We start from the raw sequence: 17,992 nt of genomic DNA, 5'->3' as shown, positions 1-17,992 counted from the left end.
AAGATATTAGGGGTGAAATTTAAGGAGTGGACTGTGTGTGTGTGTGTGTGTGTGTGTGTGTGAGAGAGAGAGAGAGAGAGAGAGAGAGAGAGAGAGAGAGAGAGAGGGAGGGGATATGAATGTGAGAGGTGACTGAAATGAATTGGACTGTGCCTCTCAACAGAGCTGTAATCAGCCCCCGTGCCAGTGGATGCTGCTGCTACTGTACTTCCAATTAATCTGACCAACTACTTCTAGCCACAGGCTACAGAATTAAGTCGGGTTCAGGTTTGCCCTTGGGAACTGCGCTTTGAGCTTATGCATTCATTGCACTATGATTTTCTACCTCACTTACCAGTTTGCAGCAAAGAGATTTTGCTGTGGCGTCTGAATTGGACAAACTACAGTTATCATAAACCACAGTTTGCCTTCAAGCCAGAATCATTAACCCATTTTTATTTCTGGTGTGGACATGGACTATGACCAAATCATAAGATGGTCACAATACTAAAACTGGGCAAATGGAGGGGGTGGGACAGCACATGGCTCCAGAGTAAGACAGCAAAGAGATGGTTCAAGCAGTAATTTCTCCCCCTTCAGTGCAATACACAGAGAGAGACTTAGGGTGCTGTTCAATTATGCACAATCACCTGAAGATCACAACAATGAATGCCAATGAATGTCATATAGGAATGAGCCATCAGAGATATCAAGTTATATGGAAGTCTGTTACCTCAAACACAATGTTTTAGTAGTGTCCGCGCATTAAGGTTGGATGAGAATTTTGTTCCATTTTAAAGAGAACCGATCTCATTCACACCTCATAGATCAATATACTGATATCCTTCAAATTTCACACTTATTTTATAATGAGTTGTAAAATGTGTGCATTTAAATATGCATTCTGTGCTAAAGGATAGGCACAATAACTATTTGATACATAAATAGTTATAAATATAAAAATTGAGGGTTCAGAAAATGTTTATTAACTGACAAACTAACTTTTAAGCAGATTTAAATAGGTGGCTTTACTAAGATATTGCATTGTTTATAATATGTGATTATAAAAGTTGAGATTATATTTTTGTGTACACCTGAATTTAAGGTAAACTTTTGTTTAAAAGATACATTCACCATGGACCCCTGCAGGTCTACAAGATGCATCCATTACAAGTGTCTAGTAGAAAACTACAAGAAACAGTTACTTCTACTTACATCCACTCGGAAATCTTCAAGGCGTCGGAATTTGCTGAGGTATTCTTGCAATTTGCAATCAATGTCCAAGTTTTTGGCTTTGGAATATTTTAAGAAGGCCCAAAACTTTTCAAGCCCATAAAGCTGCCCTATTAAGACAAGGAGCAAAACAGACACAAGTCAGACCCTGTTATCAAAGAAGTTTCCAAAATCTCTCATTTAGCAACAGTGGAAGGGAAAAGGAGGAAAGCTGTAACTATCAAGTTTCGGTAAAAAGCTGGAATGAATAAACAACGGCAATCTAGCCAAATGTCAGAATAGAACTCTTCTGCAACTACAAATTGCTGCACGCTAACAGTATCTAAACAGTGCTAGAAGCAGTGGTCCTGAAGGGAAAGAAGAGGGTCAAGAAATGTGCCAGTCCTTTGCTGGAAGGGAGACTTCTCTAAAAGCAAGAAGGGTGATCATGTCCCCACAAGACAGGCTGCTGTAACATGTTCAAGATCCTTTAATAAAGATTTGGATACCACGCAATGTCCTCAGAACCCCCATTATATTAGGGGTCTGGAATCACAGAAGAAAAGACAGGCTGAAAGATTCAAGGCATCATTCCTCACAGATCACTGCCACCGCAATGGCACAGAAGGAAGCCCCTGGAATACCAGCCAGTCAGACCCCCCACTTACCAGCTTCATAATCTTTTATAGTTTCTTCTTGGAAATCCTTAAATATGTCAAGTCGGAATTTCTTCTCCAGTCCATAGCTATAATATCTGAAAAGGCACTCCAGTCCATACCTGCAAGACCATGACATCCACCTCATCAACATTTGCCTCCAACCGTACCCTTTTCCTCCCCAAGAGCCTTCCACGCTGCATTTCTTTTCCTGATTAAGTCCCGATAAATTACACATCTCATGTTTCCTGCAGAAGACAAGGGCTCCCCCATATTCACCAATTTAAGCTAGCCCACATTTCTCTTTTCCATCCTTTAATATGCAAGCCACCTTATGGTGGTGCTCTGAAGACACAAGGACCTACCTGTACCCTTCCTTTGCATCTTCCAAGGCCAACTGCTTGAACTCTTCGTACATTTTCTTGTTGAAATGATCACGAAGGAAAAACGACCAGAATCTGAAGAGCGTATTCATCTCCTGGGACTGACCAATGCCCAGTCGCTTCCGCTCTGTTCAAGGGGAAAGAGGCAAACCTCATAAGAACCAGCTTATGGTACACCCAAATTAAAACACTGCATCCTGTCCTGAAAGTGGGGATCATAAAATCCCCTGGTTCTCCATGATTCCATTGTAGTATCTCCCCTTTCAAACAAAAAAACCACTGGTATTCTATTTATTCCTTAGCACAGGGAATGCCCGATCCTTTTCCATATTGGAGTCAAGTATATGTAGACATTCCTTTAGTCTATGTCATCATTCTGCAAGGAGCAAAGACTAGCTACCTTTGAAACTATCCTATGACTACTGTAAATAGAATGGCTTTAAAATTAAGGAGAAACTAGATTTGCAAGGCTTCAAACGTCATATAATATAACCAACTCAGTCACATTCTTGTCACAGAACTGTGTAGAACACAGATGTCCTTCCTCCAGATTACTAGAGTCCATGCCTGCTGTAGATCATGCAGATGTGCTGCTCACAGATCACTAAACCTCTTCAGAAATGCTGAAAAGCAGCTAAATTCAGCACCGGACAGTGTGCTGCAAAACAGACCCAAGAATGCAAGTTTTGGATGCCATCTGATTATCTGCTCACATTCTGCTAGAGGAGCACCAGCTATTCCTGCTCTGGTGAGTCTATCATTCCCATTCAGGAAGTATACCATATCATAAACATACAGTTCTAGCATTTGCCTTACAGTCAACTCGCATCTTACGCATGGGCTACGTTCTGGGGGTAGTGGGCATAGTCATAATAACCCCTTGAAATCGCTCCTGTGTAAGCAATCTTACCTTCTGGAGCCAGCATGCCAAACAGGTCATCCTCCATGCCCCCAGCCCTTCCAGGCCGCAGGAGGCTCTCACAAGATCTTGGACAGCCACACAAGATCTCACGAGAGCCTCCCAGAGCAAGGCAGAGCGCTTAAAAGTTACTTTCACATTGGGAAACCCTGCACAAAAAGCTTTCAAGCTCCCTGCCTTCTGTGCATTTAATTTGTGTGATTTCAACTGGCAGGCTTCCAGCTGCATAAAGCTGAAATTGTATGAGTTAAGGTACGAGTTGACTGTACTAAAAAAAATGATTGCTGTCTTCAGCACCAGCTTGACTGCTATCAAGGCCTGCATAAAAGCCAAGTATCTAGACAACTTCAAGTGTATCTATACAACTCACCATTAAGGCAGCGCCGGCGATACTTGTGGTAGACATGTTGTGTGAAGCCATTCTCCTTGAGGAGTTCATGGGAGGGGTGCTGGAACTTGGGCAACGATTGTGGAGTGCAGCCATAGCTGCCAATGGCTGGTGTGCCTTCTGAGGGGCTGGAACTGAGCAAGGAGAAAACACTTGAGTCAGAAGCATTACTGAAGGATTCAGAACGCTACAGAAATGACATAAGGTTCAACTAAACTTCAGAAGGGGATTTTCTCTGACTGCAAGCATGTTTCTGAGAAAATGCTGAAAACTAAGTTAATATGGAGAAGAGGGGGTGAAAAAGAACTTTTGCAAATAAATAAATCTGTTTTCATCTGTATCTAATGCCCCCTGCCACCTGTTTTAAAACTTCACTGAGAATTATCAACTGCCTGTCTTTGTAGTACCTTATGGATGCAGTTCGAGGTCTATGCTCCCGGGAATCCATCACCCAACCAACATGACATTCCATTGGAGGATTTGAACTGTGCCGTGTCTTCCTCTTCCGGGGCGTCTGCAAGAAGCAGGGGGTCAGTTGACATAATGGAAACTGGTATTTCTTACAGTCTCCAAGTCAAGAAGAATCACAAATACATTGAGCATAAGCACATGCATTTGGCATAGGCAAAGCTTTTGGTATGCAAGACTTACCTTGGCATCTATCAACCTGCCTTCCTTAACCACTGGATAAAAACGGGGCGTCTGTGTTGGGTCTTTCAGTTGAGGTGTGCGAGGAGTCCTGGGAGTCCTGGCATTGCGATAGTTTGGGGATTCTGGCACAGTTGTTGGCAATGATCGGGCAATGGTTGAAGGCTCTGGCACACCAAAGAGCTTATTTGCCAGAGCATCTGTAGGAACTAAAACAACACCAAAATCTCTATAGCTTCTCCTGCATATATGTCCAACAGCCACATAAACACACTTCTTTCTGACTCTTAATAACCTGCCACAAGGGAAATTATAGTCAGGGCTTTTTTCCCAGCCGGAATTCACTGGAACTCAGTTCCGGCACCTCTCAGGTGGGCGCCATTGCCATTGTAAGAGAACAAGGGAGGAAGTTCATGGTGAGTTCTGGCACCTCTTTTTCTAAAAAAATAGCACTGATTATAGTGAATAAGTTTCGGGGGGGGGGCAGGGAGTGCTTTAAAAATAAAAAATAAAAGCACCACCAAAACAATGGATAAGGACTGTAAAGATAATAAACATACTAGAGTAACTTCCTATTTGTTGTTATTTTAACCAGCATGGTCATATGAACCACTGAAACACACACACACACACACACACACACCCTGTACAATACATATACATTAAAACACAGTATCAACCAACGCACGCACGCACACACACACACACAAATGAACGAATAAAAACAGGTTTTTATATTTCATTCCGAATAACATCTTTACAGTCCCAATTAAATCTTTACATTTATCCTCAGTAAATGTTCCCCTCAATTTTGGGGCAGCAACTGCAAATCTCACAACTCTGAAGTAATTATAGTTGCTAGACTTGGCACGTCCAAACTCTGGAATAACAGAGCAGATAAGAGAATATGGAAATGTAACTTAAATGGTTGGAAGTGTTATTGGGCGAGACCCTCCTGTAAGCGAAACGATAACGCCGAGCATTCTGCAAAGGGTTTGGTCTCCTACCTTGTTGGAACCTTGGTGGTCCTGGAGGAACTTCCTGATTTGGATCAATGGGAGGCTCAGGAGTCAAAGTGTCAAACTGTTCTCGGCTGATCATATTGACCTTCTTGAAGTTCTCTACTTCTTGCTGCATTTGGGGGAAGGAGGAATCATAGAGAAATGAAACACTTATATCTGGAGGTGGTAGGATACATAATAATAATAAATAAAATAAAATATAGCTTATTATTCCATTTTGTGTTTTTCCCCTCCCCACCCACCACCCCAGGAAACGGCAAATCACAGGCTACATGTGTTAAAGAACAATGCACCAGTTTCAAGTGTGACAAAATCTACAAGTCAGTCCACTAGATGGTTGCAACATTTAAAAAAAATCTGGTGAAACAGCCACCCACATCACACAAAACTTCTTCGGAGGCGAAGCTTTCTTTATTGGAAGGCAAAACTTTCATTAACAATCCCAGTCATGGAGACAACCAGTCGGTCAGCTGAGACCCAACAATAAAAACGGGGTGCAGATTACAAATAATTATATGTGGAAATCAGACATACTAGAGGCCACTGTATATTGAGTTGACTGAAGAATATACAGACAACAACCGTTTTGTGCAGAGGTTGTATTTCGGCCCCGTGCACATCTGTGGAGCGCGTGCAAGTCTGCTCTGTTATGCGCCACCACTTTTTAAGACCACTTCTGAGTTGCAGCAACTTGTGTGGGCTTTGAATGAGCACAAGTCATTGCCTGTAGGAGGATTCATTACAACTCAGAAATACAGACCCCCATGTTCAGAGTTTGGTAAGCATAACCAAGCCAAAATAGGTATGGAGATGGTAGACACATTTTTATTTTCGTAAAAGGAGCGCATAGCCTAGCCCTCCCTCCAGCTGTTATTTCTACTACTCCTCTTTATTTCCAGCTCACCTCCAGTACCACACCCTACATTTAAAATACATGGCTTAGCCTAAAGAATTCCGGGAACTATAGTTTAGCCCTCCCCCAGAGCTCCAATTCCCAGCACCCACAACAAACTGGTTCTCAGGATTCTGTGTGGGAGAAACCATGTGTTTTAAAAGTCTGGTGTGTATACACAGCCAGAGCCAGAACAGGGAAAGTGGGGCAAGAGCAACCAATTATGGGAAGTTGAGCCAGGGGAGGAGAGATGGTTCTGCATATTTCTCTCCCATGTTTTTCATTTACAAGAAGGCCTTGCAACCACAGGCCAGTGAGGCCTGTAGTTACGGTAATTTGCAATTTCAAATTGCACATTAGGAAACACCTTCTAGTAATCTGTAAATGCTCAACAAAGCCTCCTTAGGCAGCCATACCTAACATAATTCCTCTCTGTGAAGCAAGAAGCAAAATGTATAGTATGCTTGGTCCTGATCACCTTTTTGTAAAGTAAGCCTCAAGTAGGAAATACGGAAGGATTCTCTGATTTGCTGCAGCCAGCACTGAACAGCTGCAGTCCCTTCAGCAGCAACTCTATGTTCCTATCTCAAACATCTGCCACCAGATCAATCAAGGCCAGCCTTAATAAGGACTGCATATTTAAGTTGTAGGTCTGTGTTTAGTAGCTGATCTTTGCATGCTCTCAAATGTTGCAAGAGCTCCCTCTGGGAAGTAGCTGAGCAATTACCTCTGGCAGCTATTCATTTCTGAAAATAAGAGGCACCACAATCCGCTGGCCGGTAAGCCTGAAAGCCCTTCTTCCTTACCCGGATTACTCAGTGGAAAAGTGAATGGCATTTGGCATGTGCTCAGAGGCACTGTTTCACTGAGTGAATACAGATTCCAGAGCTAGAACGAGCAGGGTTCAAATAAAGTCTTAACAAACAAGTGGCATAAAACTGCAAGGGGTTAAGGAGACAAAGTCCTCATCCAGTATGTGCCTATGGACTACACTCATAGAATTTTGCACCTAAAAAGTCAGCTTTGCCAAAATTCACCGCCCCAAGCAAGGGAAGATGAGACAACAGCACAACAGAAAGTCTTAAAAGCAATTGCTCCAGAGAGGAAGACAAGACAGCACGTGAAAGCATTTAAGGCATAATAGGTTGCAAGCACAATGGCAGAATAAAGGCTGAAAATTAAGGGCCAGTTTAAATAATACATCAGAAATGTTTGGGAGGAGAGAATATTACCTGTTTGATACTACACATACTCAGACGTATATAAACAGAGTATGACAAAACATGTTAGTTTGTCAGGGATCATAAAGCCTGCAATGCCAGCATGATAACATGGCATGCACAAGTACTGTCAATTCAGATTATAAACAACACATTGCCAAAACTGCACATGTATTATTTTTCAGCAAGTCCAGAATCATGTTTAAAACTAGACCTAAGTAACAAAAAAGCAAGGCATGGGTGTGATGCAAGGTGGAAGGAAACAATTACGTAGTGTGAAGACTTCTTACAAACAGGTGGTGGTACTTATTGTTTGGAATCCATAACCAGGGTTATCATATATTATACATATATTGAAAAAGATACAATAAAAGAAACTGAACAATACTTTCATACGCAAGATAAAAGCATATAGGAACATAGTTAATGACTGCTGGTTCCAATTCTATCTTCTTTCATCAGTCACTTCCACACAAAGGAAGCAGAAAAAGGTAGAAGAGACAACTTGCATGTTAGTTATGTTCCCAGGGCAAACAGATGCTTGTCAGATCCATTGCTTGCAATGTTCCCAACTCAGTTACATATAGGTGGGTTGGCAAGTGATTTAATACTTTTTGCGCAAGGCACAAGTAATATTATCTCATAAATTGTGAAAATTAAACCACCGTTGAACTAAAAATATGATCAAGACAAAGTACATGCAACTCCTTTTCCCGCTCTCAGAACACAACCATTTTTGTTTGCGCCTAAGGTGGTGCACCCCTGGTTCTCACCTTTATCTGAGAGTACTCTGGCTCAAACTGCTCTGTCCACAGATCCTGCTCATAGTAGTACAGCCCATCATTGATCACCTTAGCCAACTCTGAGCTCATCTTCGCCCTGGATGTGTGGTTGCCCGTTCTATCTCCCCCCGGATGCCGGCGCAGATAAGGGGGTGTCTGTGTTACAATCAAAATCTTATTCACGTCTCTGTCATCAATTTCGTAGTCTGAATCCTCATCTGACCAATCTGTAAAGGTGTTTTTTCGGCCATCCATCTGTTCCATCTCCTCATCAAACATGAAGTCCAGCTCCTCAGGCTCATCCTGATCTTTCTGCTTCACTGGCGTTTTGGATTCTTCTGGTTTCTGGTTTCAAAATAGATAATGCTGTTAAGACAGAAGCTGCTGGGACACTGATCACAGAAGACGTAGCTAGGGGATCATATGCAGCAAAACAAGAGAGGCACAATTTCAACCTCAAAACAAAGGTCAACGCCTAACAAACCAAACACACCCTGGTCACATAAAGCCCAGCCCACCATATGACCATCTTCCACCCATCATGATCCTCCAGGCACAGCAACCCTTCTATAGATGCTCATCCTTCAAGCATAGCAAACCAGCCTTGGGGCCTTAAAGTAGAACCCTGCACAGCTATAACTCCAAGAGACGTGAACCAGCATCTAAAGCTCACAAAATTCAATAGTACAAATTACAGAAAAAGGATAGATGGAATTATGATGTAGTCTGTGTGCAGGAATAACTCTTTTGGGAAACAGCAGAAACACCATCTCCCTACCCAGCATGCCTGACACAACTAAGGAGAGAAAGTGCCACATAAACGTTCTGGAACAGGGGTCGGCAACTATGGCCCGGGGGCCGGATGCGGCCCACCAGGCTCATAAATCCAGCTTGCAGACCCTGCCACTCGCTCAGTCAGTCCCCGCACTGAGCTAAACCGGTGCGGCGTTTCCTTAAAAAGAAGCCGCGGATGCCTCTGGGCGGGCAGCGACGCTGGCGCGGCTTCGGATTGGCTGCAGGAAGTTCCCGCAGCCAATCCAAAGTCTCACCACCCGCACACTGAGGTAAATCCGGCGCGGCCATGGATGGAGAGGCCAGTGGGCAGGCGGCAGGTCTGGGCTGCACCATGGGCATTGTGACGGGCGCGTTGTGGGGCTTCAGCTGGAGCTTGGCATGCATGCTGGCCCCGTGCCTGGTTCAGCGTTGCCGCTGGTGGCATTATCAGCGGCAGAGCTGGAGCAGCTGGAGGATGAGCTGCACACTTCCTGCCCGGCGCTCTGCATGCGCGGCCTGCCCACAGACCTGGCCTTGGACGATGGGCCACAGCATGTGGTGCATACCGCCTGGGAGCTCCGCAGGGACAGGCTGATGGAACAGCTGCTGCTTGTCAACAATGCTGGTGAGTGGGCGGTGCTGAGACATGCTCCTGAGCACATGCAGTGTGTGTTCCTCCTCCAGGTCCAGAGGCAGCTGCAGGACCGGCTTGCAGGGTATTTCTATTTTTCAAAATATAGTCTGGCCCCCCACAAGGTCTGAGGAACAGTGGACTCTCCCCCTGATGAAGAAGTTTGCTGACCCCTGTTCTAGAACCTCCTATGTCTAGGAGTATTAAATGTGTCCAATTGCAGGTCTGACATACATGAGGATGTCAGCTAATGCAATTCACCAACTACCTTGGGTCTGATTGGAGAAGGCCTAGGCCTCTTCTTCACTTCAATCCATGCTTCAGAGTCCAAGTCTGGCAGGCTGGCAGAAAGGCCTTTGGGCATTGTCTTCAGATTACTAACTTCCTCTGTCTTCGTTGGCACAGGACTAGCAGAGCGGGGAGACCCAGGAGCAGATTCTGTAACATGGTATTTTAGTAAAAGATAAATATCTGTACATGCAAGCAACAGCCCTTTACAAAACACCCACAAGGATAAGCCCGGTGCTGTGAATAGCATGTGCTTTGCAACCGAGTACGGGTGGCAACTTTCACCTCCCTTTACAGAGCTATCATGAACATCTGAGATGAGTGCAGAGCTTTGGCTATTTGAATATTTTCTACTTAATTTGTATTAAGCACTCATGAAAAATTGTTGGTTCTATTATATGATCCTTAGAATTTTTGCCTAAGCCTTACATAGCCCTGGCTAATTATGATATTCAGTGGCTTTCCTTTCACCAGCTGAGACTCCCATTTCTCTACAGGGAAGAATGCTAGAAATATATAAAATGTTTTCACCACCTGCCTGAAGAACAACAAAGAAGGGGCCAGTCTAACCATCCTTGGGAGGGAGTTCCAAAATGAGAGCACTACAACAACAAATGCTTGTATCTCCACCTAGCGCACCTGCCTTGGTGGTGCAATACATGGAAGAGCTATGCTAAAGATTACTGTAACTGATGGGCAGGTTCATACAGAAGCTGTGGAAATATCTTGGCCCCAAGTCACTTAAGGTGTTACAGTTATTAGCCAACACCTTTATCTGGACCTAGAAATCAACTGAAAGGAAGTGCAATTTTAATGGTCAGAAAAAGTCTTTTTTTGAGCACCAGAAATTAAGTTAGACTAACCAATACCTACCAAGAGTGGTGGTATCCAAGGGGGGCTTTGTCAATAAAAACCTTACAACTGTTTCCTTTAATGAAGTTAGAAAGCAGCTCTCATGCAGAGAAGCATTAACAGTCTCTGCAATCCAAACAGCCAGCCCTGCTCTAGCACTTTTACTCAGCGAAGATGTATATGGATTTAAAACGCAAGTGGTTGGTCTCAATCTTCAAAGCGATTTGTCCACATCCTCAAGCTCAATATTTAAGTCACTAAAATAGCAGACGTCTTAGATCAGGTGTTCTTAACCTGTGGAGGTCCATGGAACCCCTAGGTGGTCGGTGGAGGGCTTCAGGGGGTGAACCAGGAACACACAAAAATTCCAATGCAATAAAATAAATTGTTTTGTGTTTATGTGTATTTTTCTGGGGAGGTGTTCCATAGTTTTCATCAGATTCCCACAGGGGTACATAACCCCAGAAAGGTTGGGAACTGCTGAGCTATAGATTCAGCTCAGATATAAGCAATTTTATTGGCAAATTATTTTGTCAACTGGCCACAGCGAGCTGCCTAAGGTTCCTCCTCATTACCTTGGGGACTAGTATTTAATATTCCCTTCACCATTTAAAACAGCTTTGCTGGCCAATACTGTGCTCATCAGGCATACACCAAGAACAAAACAGAACACAATGCCTGCTCAGCAACACACAACACACTCAACTTGAGTGTGAGGCATAGGGCTGTACCTTTCAAGGTCTTGATCAATTATATTTCCAAGAAGCTCTCAAAGCCAGCACAAAGGGAATCAGACATTATTTTTCTTAGAAGAATCTGTCTCCTAATGGATGGAGATCACCCATTATTTACATGACTGGATAGCAATACAGTCGTACCTTGGAAGTCAAACGGAATCAGTTCCGGAAGTCCGTTCGGCTTCCAATCGGAAGCCCCATCGGATGTTCGGCTTCCAAAAGAACTTTCGAAAACCGGAACAGTCACTTCCGGGTTTCAGTCGTTCAGGAGCCAAAACATTTGAGAACTAAAAAACAGGATGTACACATTACATGTTCAAGAAAGTCTTGATAGAACAGTGCAGTCAACTTTGTGTGCATGTGTTAGTTAAGTAAAGCTGAAATTTTGCTAACCATTATGCAAGATACATAATGGTGTCCTGGTCTCAAATTCATCACCACCAACACAAATAAAACTGCTTGGATAGAGTTTCTAAAACACTATCAACAAACCTGTTTCCTTTTGGAAGCTTTGCCTGGGCACAAACTCTGGGCAGTTGATGAGCTGAGAGAAGTCAGTCTGTGCATAGTCTGTCATGGGAGGGCCAGGTAAAGGCCATTTTTCTGGTTCTTCCTTTCTCCTGATTTTCTGGTCCACAATCTCTACCACTTTGCTGTCTTTCAATGCCTGAAAAACAATCACTGTCAGCATTAATACTAAAGTAAGATACCCTTCTCCCTCTCTTCCTCCCACATGCCCTCTCCTTACTCCCCACAGAAACAGAGACGTATATTTAATACTGCCTATAAAGGTTCACCTTCCTTTTTCTTCAGACCATTGTTTGTTTACAAAAAAAAATTCTCTAACACCCTTGATTGTGCAGACAGAGAAATCCCAGCAGAAGTATGCAAATAATATCAATGCAGAACAGAGCTGCAAGCCCTGTCTTACAGCTATTTAAAGCCTCAGTCTTTAAAATGCAACTGCATCCTGAAAACTGCAAGCATGCAGTTGGCAGAATGCATGAACTACCTTTTGCATAACTGCAAAGAACACAAGTCTGCATAGACATTTGCCACTCTGCTTTGAACATCTTGCTCTGAGGTATATCAGGACATGCCCAAGGGTCTGAAAAGTGCATTTCAGTCTTGACTGCCCAGCACTCCACTACAAGTGGCCCAAATAAGAAACACAGGGTATTTTTTTACCTTAATTATGAGGCCAACATCTGTAGTCAAGGCCTGCACCCGATGGAAACTGGCAATCAGAGTGATGGGAAGAAAGCCTTCTGTATCCATTTTCCGTCTCAGGAAAAAATCTCGTTCCAAGTTGTCAACACTGAAGTAGTACTCTCTGAACACAGCAAATAGTAGACGATGAAAATAACATACACACGAACCAGGTAACACTTAACAGAATAAATACCTCTGACCTCCTGAAAATTCCTCCTCTCTGTTTACTAATACTTTACAAAAATAGGTAATACCCAAGCTCTCTTTCAGGACTGGATGCTATGGGGAAAATTCCAGGACCATAGCTCAAGACATGTCCACATGAATAAGTATATATTTTTATACTGTATTTTCAATATTCTTAGGCCCCCTTTCAGGATTATTTTTCCCACTATGAAATACACTAATTAAAACCATTTGAACAACAAACTGCAACATTTAACAACACACATTATTACATCTATCATTTTAAAAGATTCTAACAGAATCCTTTAATATCAACAATAAAATATAAAACAAGCAGCAGAAAATCCCCTGAATACTAATAAAAATATTGATTCAGCCCTGCAGAATGTATTCATGTAGGCAGAAGAAAACTCATCATTTCCTCCTTTCTTCTCTAGTTTCAACTAAAACTAGCCCAAACTAAGCTAATTCTGCATGAGTAAAAGAAGCTGAATGACATTCTAATAAAAAATAACACCTGAAGGACGCAAATCCTGAATTCAGCTGTTCCAGGATTTGGTAAGTAGTCCAACTTGCATGTCATGCTCTAACTAATGGGCTGCCAACTTCTGAAGTTCGTGGGAACCAAACACTTAGGGGCATCTCTGTTTAGCTATGCAGTGCCCAGGGAGTCCAGGCTACCCCTTGAAGGGGAAAGCAAGGCTACCAGTCTCCTCAGGGCAGCCAATCTCAATTCTACCAGGTTTCAACACATGAAAAAGATGATTCATTCTCTTCCTCTGCACATCAGGACAGAGTGCAGATACTGAAGGTGTAGGGTGCAACTTCCACCAAAAGGCAAGCTTTCCTTTTCTAGGAAGCAAGCACTACTACCACTGATTCAACAGAGGCATTAGCTGGCATCAAGTACAATGATATGTTTCTAGAGAGGCAATTTATGTCAGAGGCTGCTCACTTTTCCTGCTAGAGTCTTAACTGGAAGTGCAGGGCATGGCTATGGAGACTGCCACCGTTGATTCAGGGGCCAGCAAAAATCTTGCATATTTCCAATTGGCCACCCTGTTATAAACAGTTGTGCCAGTGTACCCACTGGCACATATTCACAGGCTGTGATGGTGGTACAAGAATCCCCATTCTATCTACTTTTACTTTGTAGAACAGCAAGAATGAGGATGAAGACCATTGTCTTTGCAAGCACAACTCCCAACTTTTAATCTACTACAAAAAGGTATAAAACTAGCTACAACTCTTCAAAAGGCAAATACTGTTTGGTTAGCTACTGCTAGAATCAAAACCAACACTTACATCTGCCGTTTGATATAGTCCTTGAGCAACTCTTGGTCAACACTGTACAGCTCAGTGCTACTGATGTTGTCAAAATAGTAAGTAATATTACTGGTGTATTTCTGAGTGCGTGAGCCATCAGAGCCATCAAATTTCCGGTAACCGTACTGATAATCAAAGTGAGCTGCAGGGGGAAAGAAGCAAAAGGAAATTTCTTAAGACCTCAACTTTTCTAAGACCACTCTACGCTGTCAATATCCACAGATTAGGAGAACCAGGCTTGCAGCAGCCTAATTTAGGAACTGGAAAAGGCATTGACATTTTCTTTTGGAAAGACCATTTTAAGCAGAATTGCAATGCGAGATCCACAGAAAATATGCATCTAGCACTGGCCAAGCAAAACAAAGTTGCACTATATAATAACAGAGGTTCATAACTAGCCACTTCTTGAATGACTATTATATTTGTAATATATATTTGAGAATCTACAAAAAGTCTGTTTTCTTAGTGCAGTAGCTTTTTAGTTCAAAATGCTCAGTTAACTAGTATGGTTGCATTTCCAGTGGCTATAAATTTACACAAAAATTACATGAACAATGCTCTTTAATGGTACACTTATTTTAGTGCATCTACTCAAACTGTGCTGAGTCACAGTCCAGCCAAAATAATGCAACTGATCCCTAGCCATTGATATTCCAAGTGGGGGAAGAAATTTGTTGTCTCCCAGCTCTTTATCTATAGCATCAACCACATCCTGTACACAAAGCCACAATTATAAAAAATATTACGATCTTATACGTACAGCGAGTACCTCCTCTTCCTCGCCCTCTCCCTCGTCCCCGACCACGGCCTCTGCCCCGGAAGGAACCACGCACAGTTGCTCCCTCACTCTTGACACTAGAGGTTTCATCATGGTCAGGCCAGCTTCGTTCATGTTTGTTATCCAGATGCCAACCTGCAAGAGAATGTTAGAGATGAGCATACCCCTAAGAGCCGAGAAATGCTTGGGAGATGCTGGTTGAATCATGGAGGGCTAGTGGATTCTATCTCATACACATTATGTAGACAATGACAGAGGCTTAGCCAGAGAACAAACCAGTTCCTTGAATGAAGTACATAAGAATTCAGTTGGGATATTATTTTGATTTTTTAAAAAGAGTCAACACCACCACCACTCAGAAGTATCAGTAGCATGCACTCATCTACTTGTAAGGGAACTCCCAGTCAAACTGCTAAGCCTTTGAGGCTATGCTACAGCCCACATGGAAATTAGAAGCCTACCCTATGAAAGAGCTGAAGGAACATGACAGCCTGAACATTACCAAAAATATAATTAAAAAATACATTACCAAAAATACCTTTTGAGTCACTTCGGTTGTTGGAAGGGTGCCGGTGCTGCTCATTCTGTCTGTTGTTGCGAGAAGCTGTTTTGTCTCTTGGTACCTCAGACTTCATGTCTATTTGCAGAGGGACCCATTTGTGTCTGCTACCTGCAAGGCATCAAGAACCGGCTGTTACAAATTTTTATGAGGAAGTACAAAACATCTCACCCAGGAAGGCACAAGGAGAGAAGGCACATCATTCAGGTCTTCGTAACTGACCTTAGCCAGCAAAAAGTGTAAAGAACATAATAAAAGTTCTGCCGGATCGTACCTTGGAAATACCATACGTCAGTCTTTACCAACATGGTGCCATTCAGATGTTTGGGACCACAACTCCCATCAGTCCCAGTTAACACAGCTGGGCCTGATAAGAGTTGTAATCCAAAGAATCTGGAGGGCATCAGCTTGATTAAGTCCCCGAGATCCCAGACCACTGTGCTTCAGCACTTTCAAATAGTTTCTTTTTACCCTTCTTCTTCTGAGCTGATTTCTGGTTGTCATCATCTCCATTCTTCTCCTCCCCTGATTCATCTGACCGGGCTTTCATGTTCTCTTTACCATCGCTCCCTTCCCCTTTCTCCTGCTCCTTCATGTTTTTCTTAATAGGAACCTTCCGGAGAGACTGAGGCTTGTGTGGCAGCTGCTGAAAATGACAATCAGACATGCAAGCTGGGAATCAAAATGGCGGCTGAGCAAAGGTGGATCACAACTGACACAGCAAGTTCATTTAGCTGCCTGATGTGCTCACAATCACACTTGCGTTCACAATCACTCTTATGAGCCCACCCGAAGAGTCTAGAAACCAAGAACAATTGGTTACCCTCAAGAGAGAGCTCCAATTCATGAGCAATAACTTCTTGATAAAGCACGACTTCAAGCCGAAGTAGTTATTGCATAGTTATATAGCAGCAGCATGTTCCGAAGTTAAGAAGGTTACAAGAGCAAGACTTTAGTCAAATTAGAAGGCAAGCGAGTACTTCAGGCACATGCACTGCAGAATGAATCCCAATGATTTACGATATACAATACGATATCTTTATTGTCATTGTCCCTTGCGGAACAATGAAATTGAAAACTACATAAAACTACCACAAAACTACATAAAAACTACATAAAACTACTACAAAAATACATAAAACATTCAAAAACTCCTATCATTTCTGAATGATACAGAAACCAGACATGGTAAGTTTGGTGAATGAAGACAGGGCAGGACACCAGACCCAGAGAAGGGGCTGGCTGACAAGAGATAATGATGCTGGAAAGCTACTGCCAAAGGGGAGGGAATCCCAAAAATAGAAGTATGCTTTAAGCACTTCTGCATCTGCGCTGTGTCCCTCTTTGAGTGCTTATCCCACCCACCATAAAGCCATACAGCAGACAAGGCACTGGCTCCAGAAGCCTGGCTTGGTGCTAACCAGCCCACCTGCTTCATCCCCTCGTAAGAACAATCCCAGGTTTGCCTGAAGACTTGGTAAATTTACCTGTTCCGTTGTGGCCAGATTTTAGAATGGGCTCCAAGCTGATGTCCCAGAATAGCACCGCTGAGCTAGGGAGCATAGTGGGCAGGGAAACCCTAAAAGGAAATCATCTGCCTGGGATCTGTAATGAGCTATTCCTGGCTTTCTCCTAAGCAGAGATTTAGCACCCCCAAAAAGTGTTGCTCAGACTGAACTCTCAGCAATATGGGGGGGAAACAACAGACTCCGTGCCGCAGCATGAATTATCATGTTTCCATACTTCTTCACCCCTTCAAACATTCACCCACGCATACATCTTTAGGCATATTTGACCAAATACGCTCATGGTAGGGAATATCACTTTAATTTATGACACGTTGGTTACATTAAAGTAAGAGTAAGAATGTACAGATAAAATCGAATAAACACATTTTTGCATATGTGTGCATGTGCGGGGATTTTTTTTGGGGGGGGGGTAAAAGTAAGTATATTCTTGCCTTCCTTCAATTTAATCTTTAAAAATATAGCACTTTTTTCTTTTAAAGGAGATGAACTTCAATACTTTTAGTAAGTATACTGGGGGTTGCTCAAATAGCTCAATGCTGTAGGGTTTGCAACAACAAGGAAGCACTCAGCAGGAAGAGCGCAACCAAGAAGGGAATGGAATGTGACTCCTAGAAAATTGTAGCTTACCTGATAGGTAAACTAATTGTTCTCTCTTTCTGAACTGTATCAGGGGCGGGTCAGTTTGTGCTCATGCATAAAATAGGAAGAATTGGAATTTATACCACAATTTACACCCTATTTGCTTCCTGGTGATTCCATTGTGTTTTTAAACAAATTGTCAGGAATATTTATATGCCATCCAATAACCAAGTTATCTGGGCAGCTTATGCAGCACCAAACTAAAGTTCAAGGAGAAAATGCAGAAAATTGGTCCACCTGCAAAACCAAACTGAAAATCACTTTCAAGGACTAAAAAGAACTAGATAAATAAATGCTGTGGAGAGAATGGGAATTCCCTGGAAAAAGAAAATACATCCTTTAATCTTTGCCATTTTGTACAAAGCACCATGTTGCAATTC

General features: G+C 42.8%; 1 protein-coding gene across 4 annotated transcripts in view; it reads right to left on the bottom strand.

Annotated features, from left to right (window-relative positions):
• Positions 1 to 17,992, bottom strand: part of LARP1 (La ribonucleoprotein 1, translational regulator) — a 66,535-nt gene that overhangs the window by 6,234 nt on the left and 42,309 nt on the right. Inside the window, exons 4-18 of one of the 4 annotated variants that reach the window (XM_083728719.1) lie at positions 15,916 to 16,090; positions 15,424 to 15,555; positions 14,868 to 15,020; positions 14,087 to 14,249; positions 12,572 to 12,716; positions 11,876 to 12,050; positions 9,775 to 9,944; positions 8,093 to 8,446; positions 5,193 to 5,316; positions 4,189 to 4,394; positions 3,945 to 4,051; positions 3,520 to 3,671; positions 2,213 to 2,357; positions 1,860 to 1,969; positions 1,195 to 1,322 (exon numbers count right to left, since the gene is read on the bottom strand). In XM_083728719.1, the coding sequence (XP_083584845.1) occupies positions 1,195 to 1,322; positions 1,860 to 1,969; positions 2,213 to 2,357; positions 3,520 to 3,671; positions 3,945 to 4,051; positions 4,189 to 4,394; positions 5,193 to 5,316; positions 8,093 to 8,446; positions 9,775 to 9,944; positions 11,876 to 12,050; positions 12,572 to 12,716; positions 14,087 to 14,249; positions 14,868 to 15,020; positions 15,424 to 15,555; positions 15,916 to 16,090 (2,439 nt within the window). Of the gene's footprint in view, positions 1 to 1,194; positions 1,323 to 1,859; positions 1,970 to 2,212; positions 2,358 to 3,519; positions 3,672 to 3,944; positions 4,052 to 4,188; positions 4,395 to 5,192; positions 5,317 to 8,092; positions 8,447 to 9,774; positions 9,945 to 11,875; positions 12,051 to 12,571; positions 12,717 to 14,086; positions 14,250 to 14,867; positions 15,021 to 15,414; positions 15,556 to 15,915; positions 16,091 to 17,992 lie in introns of all 4 variants that reach the window. The other 3 variants (XM_083728717.1, XM_083728720.1, XM_083728718.1) reach the window with 3 other exon arrangements.

Source organism: Podarcis gaigeae (assembly GCF_964106915.1).
Source record: "Podarcis gaigeae genome assembly, chromosome: 2".
Classification (NCBI taxonomy): Eukaryota; Metazoa; Chordata; class Lepidosauria; order Squamata; family Lacertidae; genus Podarcis; species Podarcis gaigeae.
This window is presented reverse-complemented; position numbering and strand designations above follow the sequence as displayed.